The sequence below is a fragment of the Choloepus didactylus genome, chromosome 1 (assembly GCF_015220235.1).
Source record: "Choloepus didactylus isolate mChoDid1 chromosome 1, mChoDid1.pri, whole genome shotgun sequence".
NCBI classification, from domain to species: Eukaryota; Metazoa; Chordata; class Mammalia; order Pilosa; family Megalonychidae; genus Choloepus; species Choloepus didactylus.
In genome coordinates this window covers 5000585-5013952 of record NC_051307.1, presented here as the reverse complement: position 1 = coordinate 5013952, position 13368 = coordinate 5000585, and the positions used below count along the sequence as shown (strand labels likewise).

Here is a 13368-nt window from a genome sequence, read left to right as displayed (position 1 = left end):
AAGGAATGCATGACAACAACAACATACAGAGAGGAAATGGAGGGGTTTAGGAGCAGAGGCTGTGTATGCTATCAAAGTTAAGTTGGTCTCTTTTTGAACTAGTAGATTATAAACTTAGGTTGTTTAATACAAACCCTGGGGTAACCACAAAGAAGGTATTTAAAATATATACAGAAACAGAAATGAGGAAGGAATTAATCAGTTACATCACAAAAGATCAACTGTTCACAAAAGAAGGCTGCCATTAAGGAATAGAAGGACAGAAAAAAGAAAATAAGATGTGTAAGAATCAAAGAACAAAATGACTGAAGGAAGACCTGCCTTTATGAGCAGTTACTCATAACTGCTGTGTCAACTGAGTGTCAATGGATTAAATGCCCAATCAAAAGACACAGGTTGACAGAATGGATTGAAAAGCATGATCCAAACATGTTGTTTACAAGAGACTCACCTTAGACCCACAGATACAAATAGGTTGAAAGTGAAAGGATGGACAAAAATATACTATGCAAATAGTCAACAGAAGAGAGCTGGGGTAGCTATACTAATATTAGACAAAATAGACTTTTAAAGTAAAAAACCATTACAAGAGACAAAGAGGACATGATGCATCAATAAAAGGGTCAGCCCACCAAGAAGAAGTAATAATCATAAACATTTACGCACCTAGCCACTGTGCCTCAAAATACCTGAGGTAAACATTGACATTACTTAAGGGAGAAGTTGACACATCTACAATAACTGTTAGAGACCTCCACACACCACTTTCATCAATGGATAGAATATGTAGAACCCAGATCAATAAGGAAATGGAGAACTTGAACAATACTATATATGAACTAGACTTAACAGACGTATATAAATCACTGTACTCTGAAATAGTAGAACATACATTCTTTTCAAGGGCACATGGGTCATTTTCCAGGATAGACTGCCTGTTAGGTCACAACAAATAAATATCAATAAATTTAAAAAGATTGAAATCATACACAGCATCTTCTCTGACCACAATGGAATGGAGTGAGATATCAGTATCAGAGGGAGAACTGGAAAATCCACAGATATATGGAAGTTAAACAACACACTCTTAAATAACCAAAGGGTCAAAGGAGAAATCACAATGGAAATCAGGAAATATTGAGATGAATGAAAACAGAAATACAATGTATAAAAACTTATGGAATACAGTGAAGGTAGTGCTCAGAGGGAAATTTTTAGCTCTAAATGCTTACATTAAAAAAGGAGGTGCTCAAGTAACAGACCTAATCTCATTCCTGAAGGAACTGGGAAAAGAAGAGCAAACTAAACCCAAAGTGAGCAGAAGAAGAGAAATAACAAGGATCAGAGCAGAGACAGATGAAATGGAGGACAAAACAACAAAAGAGACAATCAACAAAAACAAAATTTGGTTCTTTGAAAAGATCAATAAAATCTACAAACCTTTACCTAGGTTGACAAAGGTAAAAAGAGAGAAGATGTAAATAACTATAATCAAAGGGGGTCAATAGTATTGATAAATAAAAATATTTAAATGAAAAGCATTATAGGAGGATGCCATGAATAATTAGATAACCTAGATGAAATGGAGAAATTCCTAGATGCACACAAGGAACCTACATTGACTCAAGAAGAAATGGACAATCTCAACAGATCAAATGCAAGCAAAGAGATTGAATCAATCATCAAAAACCTCCTAACAAAGAAAAGCCCAGGACCAGATAGCTTCACTGGTGAATTCTACTGAAAATTCAAAGACAAATTAACACCAATACTGCTCAAACTCTTCCAAAACATTAAAGAAGGAGGAGCACTTGCTGACTCATTCTATGAGGCTAGCATCACCCTAATACCAAAGCCACATGAAGATACCACAAGAAAAAAGGGAGAATTACAGGCCAATATCCCTTAATGGGTATAGATGCAAAAATCCTCAGCCAAATACTAGCAAACCAAATCCAACAGCAATTTAAAAAAGTATATGCCACGATCAAGTGGGATTTATCCCAAGTATGCAAGGGTGGTTCAACAGAAAAAAATCAAGTAATGTAATATACCACATTAATAAAATGAAGGAAAAAAACCACTTGATCATCATGATTGATACAGAAAGGCATTTGACAAAATTCAGCACCTCTTCCTATAAAAACTTTCCAAAAACCAGGAATAGAAGGAAATATCCTGAACATGATAAGGGACATACGTGGAAAACACAAAGGTAACATCAAACTTAATGGTGGAAGACTGAAAGCTTTCCTCCTAAGATCAGAAATAAGACAAGGATGCCCACTTTCATCACTGTTATTCAACATTGTATTTGTGCCAGTTTGAATATGTTGTGTCCCCCAAATGCCATAATCTTTGATGTAATCTTGTGTGGGCAGACGATATCAGTGTTGATTAGACTGTAATTCTTTGAGTGTTTCTGTGGAGATGTGCCCTACCCAACTGTGGGTGATGACTCTGATTGGATAATTTCCATGGAGTGTTGGCCCACCCATTGGGTGGGCCTTGATCAGTGGAGCCATATAAATGAGCTGATGGGCAGAGAGAACTCAGTGCAACTGTGAGTGACACTTTGAAGAGGAGCTACAGACAAGAGGGACATTTTGAAGAAAGCATCAGAACTGCAGATGAGAGACAGTTTGAAGACAGCCATTGAAAGCAGACTCTTGCTCTGGAGAAGCTAAGAGAGGACAAATACCCCAAGTGAAACTGAGAGTGACATTTTTGAGGAACTGCAGCCTAGAGAGGAACATCCTGGGAGAAAGCCAATAACAAGCCAGAACTTCGGAGCAGATGCCAGTCACGTGCCTTCCCGGCTAACAGAGGTTTTCTGGACACCATTGGCCATCCTCCAGTGAAGGTACCTGATTGCTGATGTGTTACCTTGGACACTTTATGGCCTTAAGACTGTAACTGTGTAATGAAATAAACCCCTTTTATAAAAGCCAATCCATCTCTGGTGTTTTGCATTCCGGCAGCATTAGCAAACTAGAACAGTATTGGAACTTCTAGCCAGAGCAATTAGGCAAGCAAAAGAAATAAAAAGCATCCAATTAGGAAAGGAAGAAGTAAAAATCCCCTTTGCAGATGACATGATCCTATACATAGACAATCCTGAAAAATATGCAATAAAGCTACTGGAGCTAATAAACGAATTCAGCAAAGTGGCAGGGAACAAGAGCAAATGCAAAAATTAGTGGTGTTTCTATGCACTAGTAATGAACAATCCAGAGAGGAACTCACACACAAAAAAATACCATTTACAATAGCAACTTAAAGAATCACAGATGTAGGAATAAATTTAACCAAGGATGTAAAGGACTTGTGCTTGAAAAACTACAAAACATTGCTGAAAGAAATTAAGATTATCTAAATAAATGGAAGGACATTCCAAGTTCATGGATTGGAAGACTAAATGTTTTCAAATGTCAGTTCTACTGAAAGTGATATATAGCTCCAATAGCCTTCACAGAAATAGAAAAACTAATAATCAAAGTTGTATGAAAGGGGAAGGGGCCCCAAATAGCCAATATTATCTTGGAAAAAGAACAGAGTTGGATTCACACATCCCGATTTTAAAACTTATACAGAGCTACAGTAATCAAAACACCTTGGTCCTGGCACAGGGATAGACAAAGAGACTGATGGAATCTGGTTGAGAGTTTGGAAATAAACCCTCGTAGCTTTGGCTAATAGATTTTTGAGAGGGCTGCCAAGTCCACTCCGGGGGAAAGAATAGTCTCTTCAACACATGGTGCTGGGAGAACTGGATAGCTACGTGCAAAAGAATGAGGTGGACCCCTTCTCACAACATATACAAAAATTAACTCAAAATGGATCAAAGATCTAATTTCAGAACTAACACTGTAAAACTGCTAGAAGAAAGTATAGGGGAACATCTTTGGGAACTTGTATCTGTTAGGCAATAATTTCTTGGACTTTTCACCAAAAACATGAGCAACAAAAGGAAAAATAGATAAACGGGACCCCTTCAAAATAAAAAAATTTTGTATGTCAAAAATCAAAAGACTTTATCAAGAAAGTAAAAAGACAACCTGGAGAATGGGAGAAAATATTTGGAAACCATATATCTAATAAGGGTTTGCTATCTAGAATATATAAAGAACGCCTAAGTAGGACATGCAAATTCATAGAGTCAGAAACTAGAAGATGGGGTGCTAGGGTCCAGGTGGGGGAGGGGGCGGGGAGTCTAACTGGTGTGGATTTTCTGTTGGGGGTGATGGAGAAATTTTGGCAGTGGATGATGGAGGCAGAATTCTGTGACTGTGATTAACACCACTGAATTGTTTATTTGAAAAGGGATAAAAATGGAAATTTTCGGTTATATATGAATTACCACTCATACACAAAACCCACAGAACCGTACATCATCGAGAGTGAACCTAATGTAAACAGTAGGCTAAAGTTAATTGCATAATTATAATAATATTGTTTCATCAATTGTAATAAAATTATCATGCTAATGCAAAATGTTAATTATAGGGAGAACTGCGTGTGTGTTTGGGGGAATGGTATATGGGAATCTGTACTTTCTGCATGATTTTTCTGTAAAAGTACAACTTCTCTAATTAACAAAAGAAAACAAAAAGAAAAACAGGGGTGGGAGTCTGAGATGGTGTCTTAGTTTGCTAATGCTGGAGAATGCAAAACACCAGAGATGGATAGGCTTTTATAAAACGGGGGTTTATTTCACTAAACAATTAGTCTTAAGGCCGCAAAGCATCCAAGGTAACACCTCAGCAATCGGGTACCTTCACCGGAGGATGGCCAGTGGTGTCCGGAAAACCTCTGTTAGCTAGGAAGGCAGCTGGCATCTGCTCCAAAGCTCCGGCCTCAAAACGGCTTTCTCCCAGGACGTTCCTCTCTAGCAAGCTTGCTTCTCTTCAAAACATCACTCCCAGCTGCACTCTCTTTCTTCCCCCCAAGTCAGCTCATTTATATGGCTCCACCGATAAAGGCCCACCCTGAATGGGCGGGGCCACGCCTCCATGGGAACATCTCATCAAAATTATCTCCCACAGCTGGGTGGGGCACACTCCAAGAAAATCTAACCAACACCAAAACTTCTGCCCCACACAAGACTACAAAGATAATGGCATTTGGGGGACACAATACACTCAAACTGGCACAGATGGCTTCACCACAAACCCCCTGCTGCCTTCACCAAGTCATGCTCCTTTCGGTGTGTCCGTTTGTCTCCGTCAGGTGGGAGCACCCAGGGGTGAGCAGACTCAGCCGTGCCGAGTAGGTGCCACCTTAGCCGAGGCCCCGGGCCTTGTCTTTACTTTAAGAGCCTCCAGGAGCAGGCAGATGCCACACCGCCAATGGAGAAAAGAAAACCGGAGGCGTCTGCGTCTCCTTTCCCCGAGGAATGCTGGAATTCCCACGTAGGGCTGGCGTAAGGGTGCTGGCCTGCATCACCCAGGACCCCATACTCAGAGGGACCCTGAGCTTGGTTTAGTGCTCTACTGTCATTGTCGTGAAATCCTGACTCCTTTCTGGATGAGGGTCCCCACATTTTCATTTTGCACTGGGCCCCACTTACGTAGTCGGCCCTGCCTGGCATATCCGATCACCCTGGGCCCAGTGGCTTTCGGTGACACAAAAGTCCTGGTCTTTTGAACCCCAGCACCCCTTATGTGCTTCCAAATGCAAGAACTTTGCCTTATTTATTTTCATATCTCTTCCCCGCCTCTCCCCCCACAGCCTCTGGCAGCGTGCCTCACCCACGGCAAATGCCCAATAGTTGTTTCTTAAACTGTCTTCTGTTTTGCACGTTCTTGGTTAGCCATGGGTGGGGAGCACCTGAAAGATTTGGGGCAAGCTCTGAAGGGTTGCTGCATCCACCCGTGATCTGGGATGTTTGGCTCTTGGGTTTCACATGTGGCGTTTACCAAACAACAAAAGCCTGCTGGTCTGGGGACAGATGTGGCAGAATCAGAACACAGACACCACAGGCTGAGCATTTCTGTAAATAAAAGCCTCTGATTTATAATAGCATTAAAAATGCTTGTCCCTATAGCAGGTCCTTACAGGCTTTGGCATGAAGTGTGGCTTCTCATTTCCTTCCTCCTCAGGATGGCCTGATTAGTTTTCACTTTGGCTTTTGCATTCCCTTCCCAGCTCCGGTCCCCATCCAAAGGATCAGGGTTTCCAATGTGACCAGCACTGGCTTTCATGTGGCGTGGGCAGCAGATCTCTCCCTGCACCCCACTTTCCAGCTCACCCTGATCTCTACGGGAAACCTCATCCAGGGCCTGGAGACTCAGAACACAAGCTTGGCACTGTCGGGGCTGGAGCCTGGCGTACTGCACGTGGTTGAGATCGTGGCCAAAGCCTGTGGAGAAGAAAGTGCCACGGTCCGCCTGAAAGTGAGGACAGGTACTGGATTCCAGAAAGGTGTCACCACTTGTTCTCAAAAGGAAGGAAGGAATGCTCGAGGAGGTTTTGGGTGGGTCAAGGTTTGAAAAGAGCTTGGCTTGTTTGAGGGCTGCTGGAGTTCGTGTTTTGCTCCGTGGACTCCTTCTTACTTGGCCGGCATGGGGCTGCCAGATGTGAGTCGGCTCGTTCAGGAAAAGGTGTCGGGCAGACTGCTGGCCAAGGGGCAGCATTGCCGGGCGCTCCAGCTTTGCCCACAGAAGTCACAGCCGCTCACTCCTACATGTCCTCGTGTACTTGGCTTTAGGAAGGACAGCCACGGGCGGTCAGCCAGTCAGTCTGTCACCAGCCTGCCAGAGCCTGGGAGCACGAAGAAAATGGGGCAGGAGTAGAATTGAGTGATAACAAATCAAAAGTAGACTCCAAAAAGCCGGAGCTAATCCTTGTCAATAATTATAGAGCCTGGTAAAATTCCTCTTTCTCCTCAGGAGAATTTATGATCCAGATGTTTCTGGAATCTCTAAATTCCCAGAATAGCCAGTGCATGGTGCTTGGGGTTAGTCTTCACATCTTGGGGAGCTGCTGAGACCTTACAGCTGTGTTCTCCAAGGTGGGGTGCAAACCTTCGGAGGACGCATACGATGATCTATTGGGGTGCGGCAAGAGAAGTGTGGAACTCTCATTTATACAGTTTAAAGTGCTAGTTAGCATTGGATTGGGAAATCAGAAGAAAAGATGGTCTGATTATGCTGATTGTGCCAGATGGACATCAAGTTGGTGGTGAGCATGAGCAGAGGACGTCAGCGTGGCCGGAGCGGTCAGGGAGGCCGGCCCGAGGGAGGCTGGAGCTGGGCGCTCGTGGGAAAGGCCGTGCGGGGAGGGATCATGCTGGCCTGTGACCCAGCCTTAGCCTGAGCCCACGTCCCCTCTCACCCACTCACCTGTCCTCCTCCTGATGGCTCTCAGACCAGGTGGAGGGCTCCAGCTGTCGTGACTCGGGACCAGTGGCCTCAGGTGTAGCAGCAGCGACGGTCCCTGAGGACGTGGGCTTGGGGCTTATCCAGGAGAGGAGGTGGGCTGGGCAGACCCATGGAGAGGGGCTGGATGCCCCCTACCAGGGGACCCTCATCTCCTTGCTCACTGCCCAGGGGTCCCCTGGCATGTACCAGGGACTGAACTCTCGCTGGGTGAAGGAACGAGTGGGCATGAGAAGGCTGCCTTCCCCGGACCTCGCTTGCAAACCACGTGCACCTGAAAGCCGTCGCTGGAGGGAAAGGGATGCAGATGGAGGAGCACACCTGTGCAGGGCAGGGAGCACCCTGAACTCTAAGTGAGGCAGGGCCGTCGAGGCAGAAAACAGAGCTGACTTTCACCAAGGCCCCCCAGCACCTGCCGTGGGCCATGGACTGTGAGCAAAGGCACTGGAAGGTGACCCCAGGCCTGGCCTTGCTTGGGACACCCCGGTTTGCACCTGTGGCCCTGGCCTCACTATGCACAGCCCCCTTTCTCAAAATTATCACTCCAAGTTCCAAATGGTCCTGGCTCACCGGCACATTGCCTGCAGGCCCCAAGCCCAGGTCATGCTCCTCCAGGCAGGGAAGAGGGCAGCGAGGGGGAGGCAGGCTACTGCGGGGTGGGGGGCTAAGGTGGGTTCCTCGGCCTCCCAGGCCCTCGGGTCTGGCCGCCCGGGTGGCCCCTCTGGGGTCCGGGCTGTGTCCGTGAGCTCCGGGTGCTGACCCTCCTTCCTGGGGCCCAGACGGCCACGGGGGTGAGGGGTATACTATCATTAATAGTAAAATGATTGTCCTTTACCTTATACAAAGCTATTCCAAGTATTTTTATTCTGCATCCTGCAGCGGCCCAAAAGCTCAGTGGGAAAGTCCGAATCGCCAATGTCAGGTATTCAGAATCCTTTCGCAATGCAAGCAGCAAGGAGTACCAGGATTTCCTAGAACTCTTCTTTAGGATGGTAAGTTGGTGAAATCAATTTATTGTTATTATTATTTCCTTTGGGATGTGCGGGATGGGAGGGGTAGAATTCTAGTCCCAACCAACCAGGAACTGGGCTTGTCAGTCCCCACGGCCTCCTGTAGGACCCTAAACCCTTGCTTGGTGCCCTGGGTTCCCCCATCTCTGAGGACCTCGATGTGGACAGGAGACTTGCCTTCACTCTTTGCTGCATCCTTCCTTCACGTTGATTTTTTTTTTTCCATTGAAACTTCTTGAATGATTATGGGACCCTATGGAGTGGAAAGCTGCTCCACTGCCTTTAAATTTTTTAACAATTTGAGATCTATTTCACTTATCTTAAAATTTGCCCATTTAAAAGCATACAGTTCTGTGGCTTTTGGTATGTCCGCAAAATTGTGCAACCATCATCATGATCTAATTCCAGAAAGTTTTTTATCATCCCCCCCAAAGAAACCCTGTTCTCATCAGCATCACTCCCCATTCCTCCTCCCCCAGCCCCTGGCAACCACCCACCTGCTTTCTGTCCTTTGGATTTGCCTATTCTGGATCTTTCTTGTCAATGGAATTGGACCAAATGTGTCTTGCTTCTTTCACTTAGGACGATGTTTTCAAGGTTCCTCAGGTTGTAGTGTGCATCAGGGCTTCCCTTCTTTTTATGGCTGGATAATATTCCGTTTTGAATGGATATGCCACATTTTGTATCCATTCTTTGGCTGATGGGCCTGTGGGTTGCTCCCACCTTCTGGTTACCGTGAGTAACGCTGCTGCAACCACTTGCCCACTTTCTCGTGCATCCCCTTAGCGTTCTTCAGGATGCATATTGTTTACTAGGGTTCCCTATTAGGGATCAATATTCTTTGGGATAAGGGTTAGCTCACCCTTTGAAGAATAGAGGATGCACTTGAAAATGACAATCTAGGGATTTTGTTGGCAGAGTGGGAATCTCATAAATTGTAGCTTTTCCTTGGTCTGGGAGTTTGATTTTACGACACAGAATGGAGAGCGTCTCGCAGTGCCCCCTGGTGGCGGAGTGTGGGAGGACAGTGTCGGCGGCGCCAGTGTCCACGACAGGGATCCATTCAACCCAGCAGCTTTCCTCTCCGGCCCATGGATCCAGCCTCCTCCCGGGGCCGTCCCCCGGAGCTCCTCAGGGGCTCAGTCCTGCCTCATTCACCTGGGATCTGTAGCTCCTGGCCCAGTGTCTGCATTCAAGAGTCGCAGATGGTCTGACGGATGTTGAGCTCCGTTGTCTCCTTCAGGTTTAGCGAGTTACTCATCGCTCTCAGCCAACACGGAGATCACCCCCTCAGCTCCCTCTCCACCCCACATTTCTTGATGAATGTTTCCTTCTTTGTCCATTTTTGGGCATAGTTGTTTTTTTGTTTATTTTGTTTTCTAGAATTTCAGGATAGCAAATAGTTGTGCCGTCTCTTACGTCTGTAGGATGTCAAAACCAACTTTGGGAGGTGGTGGGTTAATTGAGAGGTTAGTTTCCCATCACTTCCTGGCAAGGACCCTGGGGCTCCACTTTGGGACTTGTTTGAAACACAACTAAAAGTGACATTAATCCAAGCCTGAGACAGACCCTTTTCTGGCAGAGAGAAGGGGGCAGGAGGAGGGGGAGGGAGGAGGGAGAGAGAGAGAGAGGCTGTCTGTCCAGAGGCTTGTGGTGACAGCTGTGTGGCAGCACCCACCAAAGGCGCTCTGGAGCTCTCGGGGTCTGCAGGCTTTGGTGGGTGACAGGTGACAACGGCTTTGCTCACACTGGGCCACTCCACAGCCCAGAAATGTGGCCACGAGCTCATGCTTTGAGACGCTGCCCCCAAACAATTCAGATAAGGAAGGGGTCTTCCCCTTGAGGGTAAATCTCAGAGGTGCACCTTTCCATAGAAGATTTGCATTATATCGGATATTTAAAACTCATTGTTTAAGATTACATCTTTCCAGGACATTTTGGCCTTTGATGGGTTAGACAGGAAATAAGACAATGTATAGTGTATGATTCCGTCCAAAGTTATGGAATATAAAACCAGGCTTTTCAGGGCAGGAGCGGCTCATCCTAAAAGGGACATTAGCTTTGCTCATGGGGAAGCAATCTGGGGAGGAAGCATGGAAGGGGGAGATGTTGTACAGCGTCAGGAGCAAAAGACTTGTTCTAGAAAATACTAAGGGAGGTGGTCTCCATCCCCCATGACTGCTCATTCCTCCCGCAGCCCCCAGCAGCTCTGAGCTGAGAATAGCAGATCCTAAATGTGCTCGTGGCCCCTGCCCTTTGGGAGAGCCCCTGCCTTTGCCCCCCAGCCCACCCTCAACCACAGAAATCCCTCTGTAACTGTTTGCTGGTTTTGATGGTGGCAATGGCTCTTCTCAGTGTCACAGAAACACCCAGGCCATTGGGCTGGGTTTGGGGAGACAGCAGGCGGGAATGGGGCCCCAGAATGGACCTGCGGCTTCTACCTTTTGCCAAGGGCCAGCCCTGCTCCTGCCCGGGGTGCAGCAGGGTGTGGAGCTCTTCTCTCCTGGCTCTTTCTGCACAGGTGCGGAAATCCTTGCCCGCTGCCATGCTTCACCACCTGGACACCGGTGGGATTAGGCTGGAGATCAGCAGCATAACGGAGGGCAGCGTGGTGGTGGCCTTCCATTTGCTGATAGTCGCAGACGTGGATGCCCGGGAAGTGTCTGCCGTCTTCCTCACCGCCTTCCAGAACACGTCGCTGCTGGAGGTCATCAGAGACGACACCTTCATAGAGGGTACGCGGGGGATGGACCCCACCCAGCAAAGCCCAGCTGCGTCCCTTCGTGTGGGGAGGAGGTTGTTCCCGTGCTCTTCATTGCGTGGGCTTTCCTGGGGATTAGATGCAACCATGAAATGCACGCCACCCCCCACCCCACCCCCACCCCCTAATCTCTCTCGTTGCTTCAGCGATTGGCTGCTGGAAGGCGTCAGAGTTCAGGCATTCTCGGGGGGACCCGCACAGCTTCCCAGGGCTGTGCACCGGTGCCCGGGTGCTTCTCTGCCGCCCGATGACTCCCTCACTTCAATGCACTGAGGGCACCGTGCTCCTCTCTGCAGCCGGATTTCCTCCCAAGCACAGTTTGCAAGGAGAGCCTAATAAAAATAATTGAAAAGAAAGCAGAGGAAATAGGCAATCTAGGTGCTTTCCTCATAATATATTGAAGTCATTGAAAGTAAATTATTTGAAAATAAGTGAATGAAAAATTAAATTAAATTAATTATTGAAAATTAATTGAAAATAAATTACAAATGGTTTATAGTTACGTATCAAAACAAAGTTGAAGAAGATATAGGTTAATATTTTTCTGATTTTTGGAATGAGAAAGATTTTCCAAAGTTTAAAACAGAGGGAAAACAACCCACAAAGGAAGACTGAAATATTTGGCTACGTGTCAGACACAACATTAAAAGCAAACAAGCTCCCCACCCTGCAAAAGAAAATACTTTCAACAAATTTGATGAAGAATAATATCCTAAATATATAGAGCACGATAGCTCACACAAATTAATAATAAAATCCTAAGAACCTGATGGGTATATGTGCAAAAGATCTCAACAGACAGTATGTAAAAGAAGACGTACAAATGACTAACAAAGATGTAAGAAAGACATACACAGTGCAATGTGCTTTTTGTTTGTTTTTCTTTCCTATGATAACACTTCTACTGATAGTATTACTACTGCTGGAAGTGTGGCAAAACATCTATTGCATATGTTGCTGGTGGCAATAGAAACTGCTAATACTTCCTGGAAATCAATTTGGCAATTTGTGTCAAGGGCTTTAAAAAATGATCATCCACTTTGACTTTAGAATAACACTTCCAGGACTTTTTCCTAAGGAAATGGATCTCAATATGGATTGTGGTTGACATACCAAGATATTTTAAAAGCAAAAGGTCAGCAATAACTGATAGTCCAGTAATAGGGCAAGATATTAAGTAAATACAATAGACTGTTACAAAATTATTTAAAATGAGGTTTGTTGAGAGAGAAAATATTGCTGATTTGTGTGTGAAACATGATCTTAGCGATGCTGTGATCTGTAATTTGAAAGACCAGAAGGAAGTACTTCCACAAGGGAACACTGCTACATCTGGGCCTTCGGGATAGATGCTATATTCCTCGCACACTCTTCTGGCTCTCATGCGTTTTCCGCAGTCCACCTGGGTTACTGTCACACGCTAACTGAGCCTGCCAAGGAGGGTAGGCAGGTTGTGTGCGGGCCCCTGCCCGGGTGGGTCCCGCCACCTGGCCCCCTGCCCTCCAAGCCCCAGCTCCCAGGGTCCTCCCCAAAGAGCCAGCTGCCCCCCAGACCAGAGGCAGCCCCTGCGGATGTCCTTTCACTGCTCCTCCCCCGCCACAGACAATTGGGGTGCTGCCTTCCCCCCCGGCCCCCCCGAGAACGCGGCTCTGCAGCATGGCTTGCCCTCACTTCCTACTTTTCCTCTTTGCTCCCTGAGATGCACTTTGCCTGCAGGCTGGCTGCAAGGGGCTGCAGGTGTGCCCGCACTCTCGGCCTCGTGCACTGTGACGTTTTATGTTTCTTTTCCTAAATGTCACACAGATTATGATGAATGTGAGCACAACGAGGATGACTGTGCAGCGGGTGCATCGTGTCACAACACGCTGGGGTCTTTCACTTGCATCTGCCCAGGGGGGGTCCCTGACCCCGGCGTGGAGAACCCTGGACGAGGCTGTGAAGGTAACAAGTGCGACGCGTTGCCTGGAGCACCGCCCGCGAGCCTGGGCTTTTAAGCATTGTCGTTCTCAAAGTGCTCCTTTTCCAAATGAGGTCAGCTTATTTTTGTGGCCTGGGCAAGTTCCTTTATTGTATGCACACACGTGCACACGTGTAGGGGGGTTTATGCATGTGTGTGACCCGGTGTGAGTGTGGGTGTGTGAGTGTGACAGTGTGTATGTGTGTGTGTCCCTTCACATTCTCTCCATCTCCAGCCTTCCAGGGGGTGCCTTACAGCTAC

At 46.5% G+C, this 13368-nt stretch overlaps 1 protein-coding gene across 1 annotated transcript in view; it reads left to right on the top strand.

Annotated features, from left to right (window-relative positions):
* Positions 1-13368, top strand: part of UMODL1 (uromodulin like 1) — a 68341-nt gene that overhangs the window by 40692 nt on the left and 14281 nt on the right. Inside the window, exons 13-16 of the mRNA XM_037846512.1 lie at positions 6148-6405; positions 8259-8371; positions 10911-11124; positions 12954-13091. Coding sequence (XP_037702440.1) covers positions 6148-6405; positions 8259-8371; positions 10911-11124; positions 12954-13091 — 723 coding nt within the window. The remainder of the gene's footprint in view (positions 1-6147; positions 6406-8258; positions 8372-10910; positions 11125-12953; positions 13092-13368) is intronic.